Raw genomic sequence first — 18,664 nt, 5'->3', positions numbered from 1 at the left:
AATGTCTCCTTAAATTGATCTTTTTGGTTTTTCACGAGAATATTCATCATTACAGCAGCAGCTGGTATCTCATTCAGAGATTTCCTAGACAGGAAGACAGAATACCTCACATTAAGATGTAAACAGCAAACTTCAGCTCAGTTAGGTTTCTCTTGTCTATGCCTTTAGCATGACTGATCTGTGTGTTCCTAATCAAGTCAGTTTCTCAAATACATCACTGAGTTACCACATATCCTAATGTTTTCTCTGACCCTGAGAATTTCTTCAAGTAATCTAAGTTTATAGCTAATACAGTCCGTTCTTCAGTAATGATTCAACTACCATGCATGGTTTTTTGTTAGTAAGGTAAGCGTTCAGGGGTTGGTGTTCTCTTCTTCATAATGGGTGATATTTTTTTCAGTTTTGGGGAAATTCAATCTGATTCGTGTTTTTAGAGAAGAAGTTGGCTTCTTCACAGTCAGAAAGTCAAAGGCGTGATGCTGGAGGATAGTCTTTTTTTCCTGTTGCTGTTTTGTCTCCATTTCATGTAAAGGTCAAGCAAAGGTGTTTTTCTAAAAACAAGCTGTTGAGCCATGAAGGGTCAGCCCAGAGCTTTACAGGTAAACATTTATTTGGAAATCAACTTTTAATTGGAGCAGGAAGCCTTTGATCGTGTGCATACTGTATTAATCTTCACAAAATCCATTGCTTGCCTTTTACCTTAAAGGTTTATTGACTTGTTCTGTTGCTGTCAGGAGTTGTCAGGATGATACATGTTTCCGAAAGGAAAAAAAATTAAAGGTGTAGAGGAGGTCAAGTTTTTGTTCCAAATACCTCTTTGTGTCCAGTTTTATTCCTTTATAAATCTGTTAATGATCTCTATAATCAAATTAGGTACATGAATTTATGTGGCTTCCAGAAGTTTGTTGACTTGAAGTTCTCAGCAAATAACTTGTTTTGCTCAAGTGCCTTTTAAACCTTGCTTTTGGGTGTTGGCCAGTTTAAGTGGCGAATAGGACACCTTAGGTGGCTAAGAGCATTAAATGCACTTTTGATTTCTTGCCTGTGACAGACTGGAAAGGCAGAGCAACTGATGCTGATGATGACATATCACAGTGTGGTGCATAAGGGCGTCTTGAATTCTTTACAGCTTTGTAGCTTTTTTTAAACACTGATCTCTTAAGGCTACTTACAAAGCAGTGTTTTGGGGAAAGAGGTGTGTTTTTCAGTTATTAAGTAACAGTAATATTAAAAGTATCATTATTGTATAAGTATTCTCACTTTGTGTTTTGGAGAACTGTTCTCAGCTGGCAAGGTATTATAAATTGTTTATGCATAGTAACTGAGACTAACTCAGCTGTTCTATGCTCTGGGAATCAAATGGCATTATGAACTCTTAGGTGTAGGTACTAGTTTTTTGATTTTGTGACTGTTAGTGAAGTATTTGAGCACTTTCTGATACTGTATCCAGTAATGATTAATGTCTGCTATGTCTGTCATCTCATCCTAGCAATGAGAAGCATATGTCTTGAAATTTTAGTGGTACATATGCATAAAGAGAAACTTACTCTGTAGCTGGAGATGAGTCCTAAAAGATGCGCTTGCTTTCGTAAGACATACCAAAGTTGAACAGAAGGCACTATCCACACTTACTCTAAAGCAAATGCTTGTGATAACTAAAGCTTCTAGGGACAGCGTTAAACAAATACTACCTATACTGGAGGAACATACTATTTTGAAGGAAACTTTCCCAGCCCCCACCAGATGTGTGCTCACTTGTAGCAGATGGAACAAGCCTCTTGCCTTGCGAACTGCTCACCAATATCAGCTCAGCTGATGTGTTGCATGTGATGGTGTGCAAGGGAGGGAAATAACAATTGCTGTGACTACCATTTAGAAGACTGATAAATCAAGCCAGTTTTAATCTTTAAAACAAAACATTGCTAGACCGACTTTCATTAACAGCACACTTCGTGCTAATGGTTTGTTTATCCAGTTATATTAGTATGAAAGAAGGTATAGCTTTTTGTTTGTAACCTTGCTGCTTTTGTATGTTTGAATCACTTTGCCTAATATATTCTTACTGTATTCCTTCTGAATGAAATATTTGTTATGAAACTACTGTACATTGCGTTTAGGATGCCTCCATATGCCATGCTGTGCCATGCCTTTATGTCCTTACTGTCTCTTGAAGTCGCTGCCCTATTCAGATTGATGTGCCTGCATCCATACATAAAGTAGTTCGTCTGCAGTGGGTATTCTGTGTTTAAAGACACATCTCGGAACTATTATTTGCTATCTGTAGCTATAAGCAATCAGTTCCCCAAGCCAGTAAAAAATTTAATAGATTGTCTAGCATTGTTTGATTTATTTTCTGTAATTGCGTGACTAACTGATGCATCCATCCCTACTCAAAATCACAACTTGACTAGTTGTCTGCAGACGTTATAAGAATTATGCATCTCATTAACATAAAATGTTTCTAAAACAAATTTATTAAAGTAGTTATTCTATTATTTGACTTGAAGCTGTCTTCAGATTTATTTTTACCTTGTGATGTTACTCCATGTTGTTCACATTTTAGCATTTCTGCTTTTGAAAAGATGAGTTTTCTCTCCCAAGACAAGATCTGCTTTCAATTGATGGTGATGTTAATCACAATAAACAAGTGTCACTGCATCTAGATTTTTTGCAATTTTACATAATGAAGTAATTTTGAGCATTGGGAGAAAAATTCTTGAACCTTGTAACCATCTACCTAGGAACTCGTCTTTGGTAAAGTGGACGTTTTCATTTGATATTACCTGCTGTAATTTAGGAGCAAAAGAAGACCATTTTTTTTTTTTAAAAGATGATTTTTTTTTTTTTTTTATGACTTGATGGCGATGAGTCGCTCTGTAAGCAGTTCTCTGTTCCTGTTCTAGCTAATACAATCCAGTGCCTGACTTTGTCTTTGTTTCCCACTCCTTTTCCAGATCCTGGAGTCTCTGTGGATAGTGATGAGTCGCAATGTGAGCCTCTTATTTACTACAGTTACAACATTGGTGACAATCCTCTTCCATAGTGGGACAGCTCTTCTCAATTTTGTGCTTTCAGTGGTAAGTAGTACATCATTGGTTTACATGGTCCCTTTTACTGAAGAATCCTAATTGCACATATTGTAACAATGAAAAATCAAACCTAAAGTGTTGAAAATATCTTCTAACTTTATCTAATGCAAAACCTTAAAAGAATTTTGTAACTTTAAAATCTGTTGTTTGGGGGGCATTCTAGGCAAAGGGCAAGATTTGTGTAACTTCCACATCAAGGAGCTGGCAGTCTTCCTGCCGTTCTATTAATGGAAAACTCTTGTTCCTGGCCTTGAAGATACTGAGCTGTAACTTGTGATATCCTACATAACTACTGAAATCTAATGGCATGTCCTTATAAACATATCCTTAAACAAGCCAATGCTGTCAGAAGAGGGGAAATGTTACAGGGAAATGTCAGCAAAAGTATTTATTTCACAAGGATTACTTTATGTTCCCTTTTTTTAATGAAGTGTCTTCAGCAAATGTGTATGAGGGGGTTATTGTGTTGTTTTTATTTAACCTCTGTGAGCTCTTAATTGCAGAATGCTTCCTATGCAAAGTTAATTCATATTAATGTTAGCCTATACTAAGTAGTATCTGAAACCTTTTTATTAAAGGTGTTTTCTTTAAAGGATGTATTAATTTTTAGTGTATTATGTGAGCTAGATGTTTATAGTTTCTTTTGTTTTTAAATGCCACAGCTGTGTGGAGTAATTTATAATGGTAGATGTAACTTCTTTCTTCTCATTTGCTGTGACAGCTGTTACTTAAAATAAAAACCTCCTGAAACAACCTGTAATAGCTGGAACAGAGCTGAAAGCTTGTGATCATCTCAATCTCGGACAACGGCCTGGGAATTTTTCCTGTTTTAACTAAAAAAAATACTGATCTTGGAAGCTTGACCAAAATCTGTGTCCTGGGTTTTGGTTCAGGATTCAAAAACATCTTTTTAGAAAGTGAAGTGTTTTGCCAGTTTAACTTCATTGCCTTCATTGATACTTGCTCAGGAGGGAGGTCCTTGTAGGCAAAGCTGCAAAATTGAAATAATGTTTAACAGCATTTCAAGGCAGCTGTGTGGGTTCTCTTCAAAATTTAAGAAAGAACAGTTCACAGTAAGACTTAATGGAATGGTTGTCTTGAATTGATCATCACTGCCACTTAATTTTGTTATTCTCTAGTTATCTTTGAGTTGGTGAAAAGATTGCAAGGGAATATTTCATTTCTTTTCTTCCTTAGTCCACAACTTCACCTGTGATGATACATTGAAAATAGTGTCTTACAAGTTACTTAAAATGACATGTTTGGATAATAATTGCAGATGGTTTCAATGCACTTGTTGCTCAGGCACAAAATTTAGCTCTAGATGGCTAATGGCTTATACCAAGTTCATTACACACTGTTGCCCTGATGCGTGATCCTCCCTTTTTTGTCTGTCAGCAGGGTCCCACCCCTTGCTGGAGCACTGTGCAGTCAGCTGGTTTAGCAGAGCTAGTTGGGATACTGCTGTGTTAGAATTCTTTTAAAGATCAGATGCCCTAAAGGCTACTCTGTTTCCTCTACTTCTGTTGCAGGTTGAACACGTTACTTAAAAATGATCATATAAAGCTTTCCCTGCCAAAACCCATCAGTCCTGCATTCTTGGTTTCTTGGATTTGACCATGAGCTTCCATTTTGCACTTCTAGTGTTCTTACATATATAGGAAATATTTATTTTAATCCATGTATTGGTTCTTTCTGTAGAGGCTTGATAATGGTAGCTTTTGAAATACAAACAGCAGAACTGATAAATTAGAAATACTTCAACTTTTAAGAAATAAGGCAAAAAGTCACTGAATAACTTGGTCCTGTTAACTGTACTTCAAATATGCCAGGGTAAAGGGTTATGCTTGCCTCTATTTCTAAGCACAGAAAATGTCATGTATAAGTGTTGGTGTTCCTGTAACTGTATGAACTACCTCCGTTGAAGGCATTTACAATTTGCATGCCTACCTGAAGAGTAGTTACTAATGCTGTTAAATGCTGTGGGAGGGTGTCTTGTTTGCACTGTACATTTCATACACCATTTTGTCTATTCAGAGGCATGGTTTCTCCTCTTTATGAAAAAGTCTTTCATAAAGGTTCTTGCTACAAAAACTAAACAGATTTTCTTAAAACGCAAAAAGATAACTTAATGGATCTTGTTTTAATAGTGTTTAGTGTGTTTTCTTTAACAGCTTATAAGTGAAAGAGAAAGGACTTGAATTTAGGATATTCAGTAAATAGCCTGCACTAAATAAAGATTAATAAAGTCTGTTATTCAGGGCAATAAGTAAAAGAAAATGGTAGTTGTTTTGAGAATTTAGTTGAGCCTTAAAGTACTTTTTAGGATAATTTAGCTAAACTCTTGTGGAGTCCTTGTAGAAATAATATAAATGCTTCTTTTTACTAATGCTTTTTTCTTTTTCCTTCCCCTGATGGAGCCACTTAATGCAATAAGCAGAGAAAAATCCAGATGTGACCCTAGGATAAAAAAACTGCAGTGATTTAACTTTTATGATGTGCATTGTTACTGAATCCCAGTTGGTATTATGTCATTATTAGGTTTACCTGTTGCTCACATTCCTTCCTTCAGAGATAAAGAAACAAACCCTCCAAGTAAGGAGAAGACGACTAGAAGTAACCTTAACAGTAACCTTCTTGTTCTTCTGGGATCTCAAGGCATGCTTACATCTTTTGGTGTAGCGAGATGTTTTTGGGTGGTTGGTTGGTTGTTTTTTTTTTTTTCAGTAATTTGCTTTCCAAGGGTTGATATCTTTAAGCTGAGATTTCAGCATGAGCTGTTTTCTTCTCTCTTTTGGAAAGTCTTGAATTAAGAAGTTCATGGTTTCCTGGGAAAACTCTCACTGTTCTCCATTAAGGAGAAAGAGCTTTTGTATAGAGTTTGTTTTGAATGTGAAGGCAAATAGTTTCAGAGTTCTTGATTGTTCTAGTTGAGTTGCTGCATCTTTGCCGCCTGGCCCAATATCCTCTCCCCGTCTCCCCTTTTTTTAAATGCAGGGTTTTTTTTAATGCAGAATTTTTAGATTTTTAGTTGACTGAACTCTAAAGCTAGGCAGGCAGCATTTGAAGACATTTTCTGTGTTGCTATGGTCCAGCCAGTACTGTCAGCTGAAAAAGCTGACACTCTTGAAAATGCCATGTCTTAACAAAAGATGTATTTAATGGGCTACTGAGGGAAGTTTTTTTTCTAAATGTGAAGCAGAAGGAATTCTTTTAAATTATGCCTAGGTAGAGCTGTGCTTAAAAGGAAGCACTACTCCGGCTTTAGCTGTACTCTTACATTTTTCATTTTGCAGGGTTCTTAGTTGCTACGGAAGGTTTTTTACTAGTTCGCAGTGGCACAAACTAATTTAAATTTTCCAACAAGATAATTCCTGAAGTGGTTAGCTTTTCAACTGATTACATTTCAGTCCAGTTTTACTCGTCTTGAATAAAAATTAAAATAGTGCATTTTATTTAGATAAATGGTTTAAAAAATTGTGCTTTAAAACATAGAAATAATAGACACTGTTCAGAACCTCTCTTGAAAAATAGATCTTCCATCAAAACAGTCAGTAGGAAGTAATCTCTGTAGCATACCCATCAATGATCCAGTAAGACTGTATTCAGATCCTTAACAGGTCTTTGAAAACTGATCATTAGTTACATGAGTGCCCCTTCTATTTCACTTCTGCATATAAGTTCCTATCAGCACGCACATTTGTATGGATGTGTATATATGTCTTGGTGAGTGTATATATATATGCACACATTTACGCTCACACATGCATGTGCACACACACACACTCTGCTTATACTCTGTTACAAAGACTGGAAGAGAAAAGATCCATTTGGCTGATGGGCATCTGCAGTCCTGCAGGGAATAGGCAAATTTTTGATACTGTAAACAAACAAAAAAAAAAGGAAAAAAGCCAAGAACAAAGCTTTTGGGCAGAAAATTAAGTGTGAAAGGCAGATACAAAAATATTTCCCAAGTCTATGGACCTGACACACAAGCAATTAAGTCATGTGTTTCTTGACATATGTGGAAATGCTGAATTACCATTTTAGTAAAGATTATTTACCCATAGCTTTCTCCTTGAATTCAGTCTATTCCCCCCCCCCCCATTAGACTATTTAACATTTTGGGCTACAGAACAAATTTTACAGCAAGAAATATTAATCCATCAATTGTTTAACAATGGAAAGATCCTATTATCTTTCATGAATTCCTCATAGTCATCAGCAGGATCTTGAATTGTTGCTTAGGAAACAATTTAGGTAATGTCTCAAATCTCAGATAGCCTGTAAAAGTGGTCTGAAAACTTTCAGACTCCAGTTGACATCAGGTAGGTCATATCTTTTTGCTGCTGAATGTGCTGTTGAGGCTATTCTGCTCGTTTGAAGAGTCAGCAAGCCGCTTGATAACAAATTCTTATATTCTGTAACTACTGCTTCTTTTTGTGTTCCTGTACCTATTGAGCTAAAGCAAATTTGTTAATTTCCCAAAATGTAGATAATCTAAAAATCAGTTGATTTTGTATGGTGCTGTGGTTACATGCATCTTATCTTAAGAACAATTGAGTTAGGTTTGTATCTTTTCCTAGCTTGTAGTTCAGTTTAACACCATTTTATTCCATTGCTGTTCATCCCCAGCTGTCACTGTGGCTTTTACAGTTCAGGTGGGTATGTGTATGTTGGTGTGCTGTTACTCCCTAAGAAAGCAAGTTTCTTCTGTAAGCATTGGGGAAGAACAGCTTTTTCCAGTGAGTACAGGGCCTGTGCGTGTTGCCATTTGAACTAATCCCCAGCTCTTATTCATAGCCTGTCTCAAGTCAGCCCTGGATGTTTCTCATACCACAGGGAATCAAGCTTTGCCCGTTTGCTGCAGTTAATTTGCTTGTTCCCTGGCTGCAGTATTCTTTTCAAAAGGCAACATCTTCGGAAGTTAACTGAGGCTGTTCTAATAAAACAAGAGCCAGTGGAGCTGTTTTTCACTCTGCTTTTTTTGAGTGTCAGGATGAGTGGATATTGTACTTAGAGCAATATGCTGCTTTCTGTGTTGAAAACTGCACTGCAAGATCATCTGTAGCGAGATCCCAGTGGAAGGAAGACAAAACACTGGATGCCTGCTTCAGTACAGGGAGGTTTGTAGCCAAAGGAGGAAATACTACAGTAGCTTAGGAGAAATGGCAGGCCCTGTCAAGGAGAAAATAACCTTACTTGCAGCATTACAGAGGATGCTAAATTCTGATTCAAGTCTTAAGATTGAAATTGCAACAAAACATAGCTGATATCACTACTGACACTGGATTATTTCCTGTTAAACCAAGGCCTAATACAGGGTTGTTTTTTTTTTATGATCTCAAAATGAATGTTAGCAGTATGCCGTTTAAATGTGCTGATGTAATGACTTCTTTCAGTAGTTAGATTGGTTTGTCACCCAAGGCAAAAGTTACACACCTGGGAAGACGGAATACAGCCTACACTATATATGACATTTTGGAAAGGGGTCACAGTAGGTGAACAGCTAAGTGTGACTTTCAGGTTAAAGGCTGGGAGGGTGGGGAGGAAGTAGTAGTAACATTTCTCTGAGTAGAAATAAATTAGGAACAGAGACAAATGGATGGCGTTCTTGAGACTGGTAATGGAATACTGTAGATTGTGCTGTCTGTGGGCTTTTGGGGTTTCTTTGGACCATGTTCAGAGAGAATGCAGGAAAAGGGCATGAGGTGTCCACAGACTGGATAAAATGCTTGAAAGTAAGAGACTTAAGGAAGTCAGGCTGTTTGGCTTATCGAAAGATTAAGATGCGGTTTATTCTAGCGTACGAGTAGGTTGGAAATAAGGAAAGCAAAAGAATTCTTCGTAGTCTTGGGAAGAAAGAAAAAAGATCTAAGGCTTGCAGATGAAGCAAATATAAGCCAAATATTTTCCTTCTTTGAGATATTCTGTTTCAAGGTAGACACATTTCTGTGATGTATGCTGAGTCCACTAACAGGAAGATAAGGAAAACGTGGAGGATGGCAACATACAGGGAGCTAATACAATCTGATTGTATTTTTTTGGTCTTTAAACTGAAACAATGAAACTGCCATCACATCCGAGACTCATCTTCAAATTCACAGAAGGAGTATTCATTCAGAATTGTCAGCCTACTAAATATTGTAAATTCTCTGTTTGAGTTTTTGTTTAATTCATACCTGATATCCAGCTGCATAATGACTCTTGAGACAACTCAAATTTATGTGGCAGTTTTTGGTTGGTTTTGTTTGTTTGTTTTTAAGAACAGATGTTAGTATTCAGCAATTCTTTGATCTGTTAAAGATGATGGAAAAAATAAAAAACCCAACTACAATATTGATCTAGATCAACATTCTAGTTGTTTGATCTAGATGTGACTTTGGGAAGAGGCTGAACAGGGCTAAAAGTTTCATGTTGTTTAGCTGTAACTGTTAAGTCTTTTGTGGAGCAGGGGAGAAGGTTGTTCTTCTAGCTCTGTTTGTTTCTCTAAATCCAAGCCTGTGGAATAGTATTTTGTACCTTTCCAATGAAGTTCAGTATCTGAAGCACAGCTGGATGCTGTAGTTCTGGCAAGTATTTATTGCCTTTTAATTTAAAACTCCAATTTGTTTTGCAGGTGATTTTTCTGACCACGCTTTTCTACCTATTGAGTTCCAGTGATGAGTATTACAAGCCAGTAAAGTGGGTGATAAGCCTGACACCTTTGTCTCAGCCAGGTCCCTCCTCAAATATAGTTGGCCAATCTGTGGAGGAAGCTATAAGGTATGTTGTTGATTTCTTGCCCTTTCTGGAAAATTCTTTTTTAAATTTGATGTTCAACTAGAAATAATTAGCAATTGCAACAGCTTGTGTTTCAAAGACAAGTTGGAAACCTCAAAAGATTTTCAAGAACCTATCATTGATGATATTTACCCTTGATTGTTAAAAGAGCACTTCGATTGGACTTGCCTAAAAAAATTTCAGAGGTCTGTGCTGTAGCGAAGACTAGTATTTTATAAAACTGGTAACACCCATGACAAACCTAACCCATCAGTAAGCGGTGTGTTTGCAGCTATGTTGACAGTAATGCTAGTGCAGCTTTGTACGAGCAGTTTCATACAACAAAACAGTTGACATGGAGGACCTGGCACCTGTGCTGCACACATTTCAGTTACTTAGTTTGAACTATTTTTCATCTGATCTTGAGGACTAAGTACCCATTTGCAGCTGGAGCGTATTAGATAGGCTTCTGGAGTGCATTTTCTGGTTCAGTTTCATCTGAGAGAAATCTAGTTCATGATCTCCATGAACCAGATTACACTGAAGGGAGCAACAGGGGAGAGCTCTCCTTATCCCACTTAAAACACTACTGTACTGCAACTCCAGAGTACATCCAGTGCTTCATACTTAATTACCATTCTTATATTTCACGTCTAAACTACTACAGTAACTGAAGGAGGAATTTTTTTTTTTAAAATATGGTTCACTGAGATTTCACAATAAAGCAATTTTTGGGGTGGTACAGTAATGCATTTCATTCATCTGTTAGCTTTCACCTGTTAGCAGCTTGAAACTCTAACATGTTGGTAATGTAATAAATGGATTTTAAATAAGGTATTTAAGTCATAGCTCACTTTTTCAAAAAATGTTGATGGACTGGGCAAAGCCAACAGATTCCATGCTAAATTCTATACAACTGTTCTCTTATACCACTTTCTATGTCATCTTGTGCACATATACAAAACATGAATAGCCTTTAAACTGGCAATCTGTTAATACTGCTTTCCAAACTCATTGCCAAATGTTTGCCATTGTTCTTAGGTGTACCTTACAAGTGAGCGTTGTTACCTGTTACTGTAATTAAGCTGTTTCTGGGTACATTTTAAGAATGAGAAGGTTATATCATGACAACAGTGGTAACTGCTGTAGTTGTTTGAAATGAAAGGTCAATCCAGGTAGAAAGCAATAAATTTGGAATTCTACCAAAAAGTTAATAGCCCTTCTCTTGAGTGACTGGTATTGAGTTTTCATTGATCACATGGTTAATGTCTCGGTTCTATCTCTTTTGACAAATGCGAGCAGATTTAGAAACTGAAACTTGTCTCACAAATTGTTCTCTCTAGGCCTTGGTAAAGGGGGACAGTGTCAAAAAATAGGATATGGCTCCTCTGGGCATGGATACTCTGCAAGGAGGATTGCATCAAATGCAATTTTAAATTTATAAGTCTATGACCCATGATATTTCTCAGAGTTTAGAATGGTGGAAAGAAGGAAAATACTGTTAGAGGAACCACAGGAAAATGAGTAGGAAATACACAGCATGCATCAGTAACTGCAAATATGATGAGAAAAAGGCAGTGTCTAGAAAATGTGGAATGTGAAGCTGCTTGACATACTCAGTTTGTGTGTTCACTAAGGTTGCCTGAATCGGTAATTCATATTTGTTTGTTTGGAGTAGCCTGTACTTGGTGCCTTTTTTCAGTTCTTTGGAACGCTGCTTCTGAGATTTTCACAAGTTCCTCTGTCTTGCTCAGTTGTACCTAAGGATTTATCATAATGCTTCTAGATTAGCTTGCATTCCACTCAATACTTAATATGAAGAGTATAGTAACAAATTCCCGTGAGTTCATGCATGCTCACTTTGTTGCCATACAAAAAGCAATTGCCACTACAAGCCATTTCTTTTGTCACAAAGTAGCAGCTGTCCTTTGTTTTTGAAGATGAGTTGTTGCTAGAGGAGTAGCAACCTAAAAATGGCTTGTTCACCTCATCTATAAAAGGCATGTAAAATGGATATTAATGCTTGGTAGTAGGATGGAAGAGGCTTCATTTGTCTTATGAATTACCAAATAATGAATCTTCTGTAGTCACTTTCATCGTTGGACTGTGACAGCATTACACAACATGAATTCCGCCTCAAAAGACTCATGCATTCAAGTTGACAAAACTATAGAAAGATCAGATTATAAATCTTAAGGTCACCAGCTGTGTTCCAGCTCCCATCACCCATCATCAGGACATAGCATGTGCACAAAGCCAAGAGTGCATCTAATCAGTCCTGTCTGGAGGGCAGGGTTCCCTCTGGAAAGAGATGCAGTTACATCTCTCTTGCTCATGGACCAAATGACACGAAAATACTCTTCTTCCATGTTGTCAGTCACTTCTGTTGCTCTTTTACTTAAAATGTGTTCATGTAAAGCACCGGGGAATTTGGATACAATCAAGGAGGTCTATTCCTTTGTGTCCTTTGCCATTCTTCTATGAGGAGAAGAGCAAGGGGGAAAGAAGAGGAGGACAATCAGCAAATGGTTTCGGTAGCTCAAGAAATCCCTTAACTTGAAGCTGTTATCCAGCAACCTAATCGAACCAAGACATTACAGTTTCTCTCATTGGACCTGCGTTGTGCTTTTTGTGGTCTGGACTATAAGTAGCTATAGATTTTATAAGTATTTTTCCAGCTTCCCTGGTGATGAGTTTGCTAAGACAGTGACAGTTCCCTGTTCATGCAGATTGATGTATGAGGTGTATTGGGGTAAGAACAGTTTTCCAGCCTATTTTGAGCCAAGTGTTGAATCTGACTGTGGCCAGTAGGTCGAGGGAGGTCATTCTCCCCCTCTACTCTGCACTGGTGAGGCCACAACTGGAATACTGTGTCCAGTTCTGGGCTCCCCAGTACAAGAGAGATGGGGAACTACTGGAGAGACTTCAGCGTAGGGCAGCTGACGGAGGGATTGGAGCATCTCCCTTATGAGGAAAGGCTGAGAGAGCTGGGACTCTTTAGCCTGGAGAAGAGAAGGCTGAGGGGAGACCTTATTATTGCTTATAAGTAGCTAAAGGGTGGGTTGAAGGAGGATGGAGCTGGGCTCTTTTCAGTGGTTCCCAGTGACAGGGCAACGGGCTCAAGTTGGAAGTTCCATTCAAATACAAGAAAAAACCTTCTTTACAGTTAGGGTGATTGAGCACTGGCACAGGCTGCCCGGGGAGGTTGTGGAGTCCCCTTCTCTGAAGATTTTCAAGACCCGCCTGGATGCAGTCCTGAGTAATGTGCTCTGGGCAATCCTGCTTTACCAGGGGAGTTGGACTAGGTGATCGCTAGAGGTCCCTTCCAACTCTGAAAATTTCGTGATTCCGTGACTGTTTCTGTCACAATAACTCAGCTATTAAATTTGCGCTTGAGTAGTGTGAGGAAAAAAAAGATGCAGCTGTGGTGACACTGAAGCAGTTTTAAAGAAATTGAAGGCAATCCATGAGTTACCTGCTACAAGTCATGGGATGAAATGCCCTCCCGGTCTTTGACAGAAAATCTGTCCATCCAGGACAGCAGGGAGGCAGCACATAACAGGTGGTGGGAACCAGCAGGGATTCTCTAAGGGCAAGTGATGCCATGTGTGACCTGAGAGCTTGCTTGGCTAGATTAGCGGTACAATGGCAGAGCGGGGAATGACAGAAGATGACTTGGAGGCACAGGAAGGACAAGGTGTCATCAGGGAACACCCAGCACAGCTTCGCCAAGGACAAGTTGTGCTGGGACCAACATGAGCCTTGCTTTGAGGAGGTGACTGTCCTAGCAGGACAAGGGCAGAGCAGCGACTGCCATTTACTCGGCCTTTAGCACGGCCCGTGACACAGCCTCCCATGGTATCCAGATGGGTGAGGCATGGACAGGAGATGGGGGCTACACGGTGGGAGGACCACTGCCTTGTGCTCAGCAGGACAAATGCCACCTGTGGGGCAGCTGCTAGTGGTGGTGTGCCTCAGGCCAGTGGTGGGTCTGATGCTGGTGAGGGTCTGAAGTTAGGGCCTGGGTGGCAGTGGTACAGGCCACCTTCTGCAAGGTTGTGGGTGTCCCTTGCCATCTGGAGAAGGCAGCAACTTGATGGAATCCAGGGCCTCTCCTCCCTTCTCCCTCGGGACTCGGTGCAGAAGAGAGGGCACCTCTTCATGAGGGGCGGGCGGGGGGGATAGGACAGAAGGGCCCATGCAACCCTTGACAATCAACAAAAGAAGTATTTATTGGTGGGAGATGTTGCAAGTGAGCCTGTGGGATGTGTCCACAAAGTTCGTTGTCTCGCAGCTAATGTTGGGTGCAGAGGCTGGGCTGCTGCTAGGGAGCTGGCCAGGCACTCCTGTGAGGCCATTGGTGTGGACTCACAGAAGCAGCTAGGGTGCGCTGGTGTAGTGCCAGGTCACCCCTGTGGCAGGTGGACCCACTTGTATTGGTGGTTCTTGGTCTTGAGGTGAATGCACCTCCATGGGCTCCACGCTACTGTCTGGCAGATTGGCAGCCATTAGCCACATGCCACCCCTTGGTCGATTGACACCCATGGGCTCCACATTGTTCTTCAGTGCGTAGACTGCCAGGTCACTCCCATGCCTGGGTCTCATACTGTTCCCTGGCAGGCAGACGCGCTTGGGCTCTGTGCCATTCCCTGGTGGGCTTACGGCCTCGCGCTGCATGCTGTTGATTGCAGAAGCAAGGGCAATTGCACTTATGCCATGGGTGGTGATGTTCCTCCTCCTCCTTCTCCTCCTCTGATTGCGCTTCTTCCTCCTGGGAGGTGCCTTCCTCCTCCATGGTTGCGGGAAGCGGCTCTGTGGCATCCCATGCCAAGCTGAGCAGCTATCCACCTCACTGCGCTGGCTGCTCCCTGGCAGGCAGATGCGCTTGGGCTCCACGCCGTTCTCTCGTGGGCTTACAGCCATGCGCTGTGTGCCGTTGATTGCAGAAGCGAGGTCAGTCGCCACTGTGCCATGAGGAGTGACGTTCCTCCTCCGCTGATTGCGCTTTCTCCTCCTGGGAGGTGCCTTCCTCCTCTGTGGTTGCAGGGAGTGGCTCTGTGGCATCCTGTGCCAAAGTGGACAGCCATCTGCCTCACTGCCTTGGCTGTTCCCTGGCAGGCAGGTGCGCTTGGGCTCCACGTCGTCTCCTGGTGAGCTTATGGTCATGTGCTGTATGCCTCTGATTACAGAAGCGAGGTCAGCCACACTTGTGCCATCAGGAGTGGTGTGCCGCCTCTGCTCATTGAGCTTCCTCCTTCTGGAATGAGCCTTCCTCCTCTGCTGTTGCGGGGAGTGGCTCTGCGGCATTCCACACAAAGGTGGGCAGCCATGCGCCTCGCTGCTCCAGCTCCTCTTCCTTCCAAGCATGCTTGGCATCCAAGGGCCTGGAAGCTCGGCAAACTGTGGGCCAGCTTCGGGACCTATAAAAGCAGGGGTCCCTGTAGAACAGGCAGTGTGAGGTGGCTGATGACATCAGGAAGCCATTGTGATGTTGATTGTGACTGTGGCTGATGCGTGTGGCCAAATATGGTATGTTTGGGCACGGGGGGCTGTGGCCTGAAATGTGCCCAAATGTGGGAAGAGGAGAAGGGTCGAGGGGGTTGAAAACCTCTTTCCTGGGGCTCACTCCTGCCCGCCATGTTGCTTGCCTGAGAGAAAGGCCACCCCTTGGGCATAGGGACCACCTTCCAGCTTCCCTCATGAGCCCTGGGCTCCAGCTCTCTCCTCATCCCGTGGCTGGGGTCTCAACAAGATGGTGGCAACAGTGTTCCAGGAGGGCTGGGTTTCCTCAGTGACCTTCTGACCCAGTGCCCTGCAAGTGGCACAGTCCCCCATGCTCGATAGTGGCTGTTCATCTGAAGTAGGGGCCTGAGTGGTAGTGCAACAGGCCGCCTTCCACAAGGTTGTGGCTGTCGCTGCCCATCTGGGGAAGGCAGGACAGCTCACGTTCGAAGAACCACAGAAGCATAGAGGTTGCAACATAGAGACGCTTGGAGGTCTTCAGTCCAAGCTTCTGCTCAGAGCAGCCCCAGTTGGATCCCGTTGCTTGGGACTTAGTTCAGTCATGTTTGGGTACCCTCAAGGACAGGCTTCACAATCCCTCTGGGCCCTTGTGCTGTGTCTGAGGAGCCTCATGGTGACAATCTTTTCCTTTTTGTCTAGCTGGGATTTCTTCTGGGCCTAGTGCCACTTGTTCAGCTGTAGTCACCAGTTGGGTCCACCCTGAGCCTCTTCTTGATGCAGACCAGAGGCAGCTCCCTCTGCCTGCCTCTTGTGTGCTCCTCACCATCCCAAAGGCTTTGGGCTGGGCTCACAGCAAGTCTTTTCTTGGGCTGTGGAAACCAGGAGGGGGACAGAAGAGTCCAGATGAACTTTCCAAAGTGCCAAATAAGAGAGGAGGCATTTCAATTGGATTTTCTGGTGTTGTTTAATTGTCTGGGGTTTTTTTTTAATGGTTTATTGCCCAGTCTTGAAAAGAACTCCTAATGAAACAGCTAGAAGGGACCTTAAGGGTAAAGTCCAGCACTTCTTCCTGGGAGAACTGTAGCTTTCTGCTTTTCCAAAGCAACAGCTGTCTCTCTAACATCTCTGCTTGATTTGTTGCTATTCTTTGTGCACTGCCACAGAGTGTCTGCCTTCAAGAAACTCTTGCTTTTCTAAGACCTTAGACACCCAGAGGAGAGGGAGGGATGCAAGAGGCTCCTTTGCTCAGGGTGGAGCATCTCACTTTGGGAGTATAATTCAGTCTTTCTAGGCTTCTCCCAGGACAAGGAGGCGAAGGGAAACGCAAGGGAAGGCCTGCTGCTGGTTTGTTTTTTAACCTGTCTTGCAAATGTGATTCTCTTTGAAATGTTGGCATTTGCCTTTGGCCCACATACCTTCCTTTGATGGAGTTGTTCCAGTTCTCACAGGTAAGTCCTGCTGGCCTCCAAGCAGTCCTCCAGAAGGAGACTGGCAGTACAGACTGCAGACTACTGAACAAATACAGTTTTGGAAACTGTTCCTAAATTATTTTTCCCAGTTTTGAGTAACTTTGAACACACTCCTGTCATTCCAGAGTAAGGACTACATGTGTATGCTTTGTTGCTATATGCTGCCTTTGCTTCTTCTGATTAGTTGTGTCTTGGGGAATGCAGAATGTAATCTGCAGGAGAAGAGGGAAGATCAATATTTGTGTGATGATTCCATGAAAAGCAGTAAGAAGCCTGGGAGGAAGATGACTACCAAAGGCATGTGTGACTGCAGGGTTTTCTGAGTGATGTATGAAGTACTGGTGCTACTTCAAATAGAGCAACTCATTCAGAATTCACAATGCCAAATTCTTTGCTGGAATTTTGTGTGCCATTGCCTACAAATGAAGTGGGAAATAAAAAATTAGGAAAATGCTAATAATCCTGAATACTGCTAATGCCTCAGTTGGTTTATCTGTTTCCCTTTTTCTTTGGTTTGTAATCAATCTCAGGTCTTTCCCACTCCAGTTTTAACTTGCTTGGTGTGGCCACATGTCATTACTATTTCTTCTTCTTGATAAATGCCCCATTTGCCCTTTGTCTTTTGTCCGTCCTACTGTTCCGTCCTTTTTTCTTTTTTTCTTTCTATTTTTTCCAGTTTTCTGTATTACGTAAGTGGGTATCAGCACAAAAATGTGATGAATTATAAAGGTAGTATTGCACCTTCATTGTGTGCAAGAGTCTCCTTTGACTGACAGTGGTTTTTAGTAGCCTGTGAATATAGTAAATACATTATTTTCTTTCACTGAAACTAATAAAAGTCAGCTACAGGAACCAGTGAAGAAGGGGGAATAGGGAATGGACTGGCAACTGTGGCAAAAGGGTTATGTCAGAGTAGTTTGAGCTGCAGGAATTCTTTTGGCAGCACTCTGTCAGGGTTAGGAAGATTACTTACTTTAGAAACTTGAGAACTACTTGGACAGGTTTATTGGATTTAGATAACTTTAGTTCTTGATACTACTTAGTGAGATTTTTCAATGTAATTATATTAATAATGTAGCATTTTGAGGGTTGGGGAACATCGTTATCTGCACATATCAGTGAGATCTACTTTGTTCAGAAAGGTTCTGTAAAATCATTAGTTCATAAGTCACCTACCTCATTGCATAAGTAGGAGAATTATGTCCCTTACCCCTGAAATAGGGAGGTGGTGCCCTTTTCTGATTCCCTCCCCCCCTCCCTCCCTCCCCCACCCCCCTCCCCCCCCGAATGGATGAAGCAGTAATTCTCCAATTCACAGGTCTCCAAAGTAGTAGCATGCACACCTTTGCCTGAACCATTTTCCTTTCCCTGAGCAGCATGTCGTTCTCTTCCTGAATGCACCATACCCTTCTTCCCTGAAGCTCCCATTCTGCTTGCTCTGGTGGAGATATTGCACATTACTAAGTTGCATGTTGTCACGGCCTCAGTGCAATTTAGTGTGTGCGATACTTTCACATGAGTGCATGCACACGGGTATGGCTGTGGCTTAAAGTTACTGCAGCTTTCAATTTTGTTGGGGCCTAATTACACTGTGAAATGGTCTTAAACCCAGATCAGTATTTTGAGTGATGCCTTGAAAGATGTGTTAGTGGAAGTTTGTTCTGTAATGCCAGGAAGATGAGTACTGTTTGTTTTCAATTTGAGAAGGGTTATCATTATTTGCTTCATTTTCTTCATGTGTACCTCAAATTTGATCAGATTTTTCATTGGTTATATAAAAGTTACTTAAAATACTAGGTAAAATAGTAATCATATCCATAATTGAAATTTGCCAGAAAATCAAAGGAGATTTGATATGAATAAAACCTATGGTGCCTTGAT

General features: G+C 41.2%; 1 protein-coding gene across 1 annotated transcript in view; it reads left to right on the top strand.

Moving 5' to 3' along the window:
- TMEM245 (transmembrane protein 245) overlaps window positions 1-18,664 on the top strand; it is a gene marked incomplete at its 5' end in the record, with an annotated part of 95,990 nt that overhangs the window by 51,193 nt on the left and 26,133 nt on the right. The window contains 2 exons of the mRNA XM_082480041.1: window positions 2,955-3,077; window positions 9,709-9,854. Coding sequence (XP_082336167.1) covers window positions 2,955-3,077; window positions 9,709-9,854 — 269 coding nt within the window. The remainder of the gene's footprint in view (window positions 1-2,954; window positions 3,078-9,708; window positions 9,855-18,664) is intronic.

The sequence above is a fragment of the Vanellus vanellus genome, assembly GCF_965231255.1.
Source record: "Vanellus vanellus genome assembly, chromosome: 2".
NCBI classification, from domain to species: Eukaryota; Metazoa; Chordata; class Aves; order Charadriiformes; family Charadriidae; genus Vanellus; species Vanellus vanellus.
Note: the sequence above shows the minus strand (reverse complement) of the source record. Positions and strands in the feature narration are given on the sequence as shown.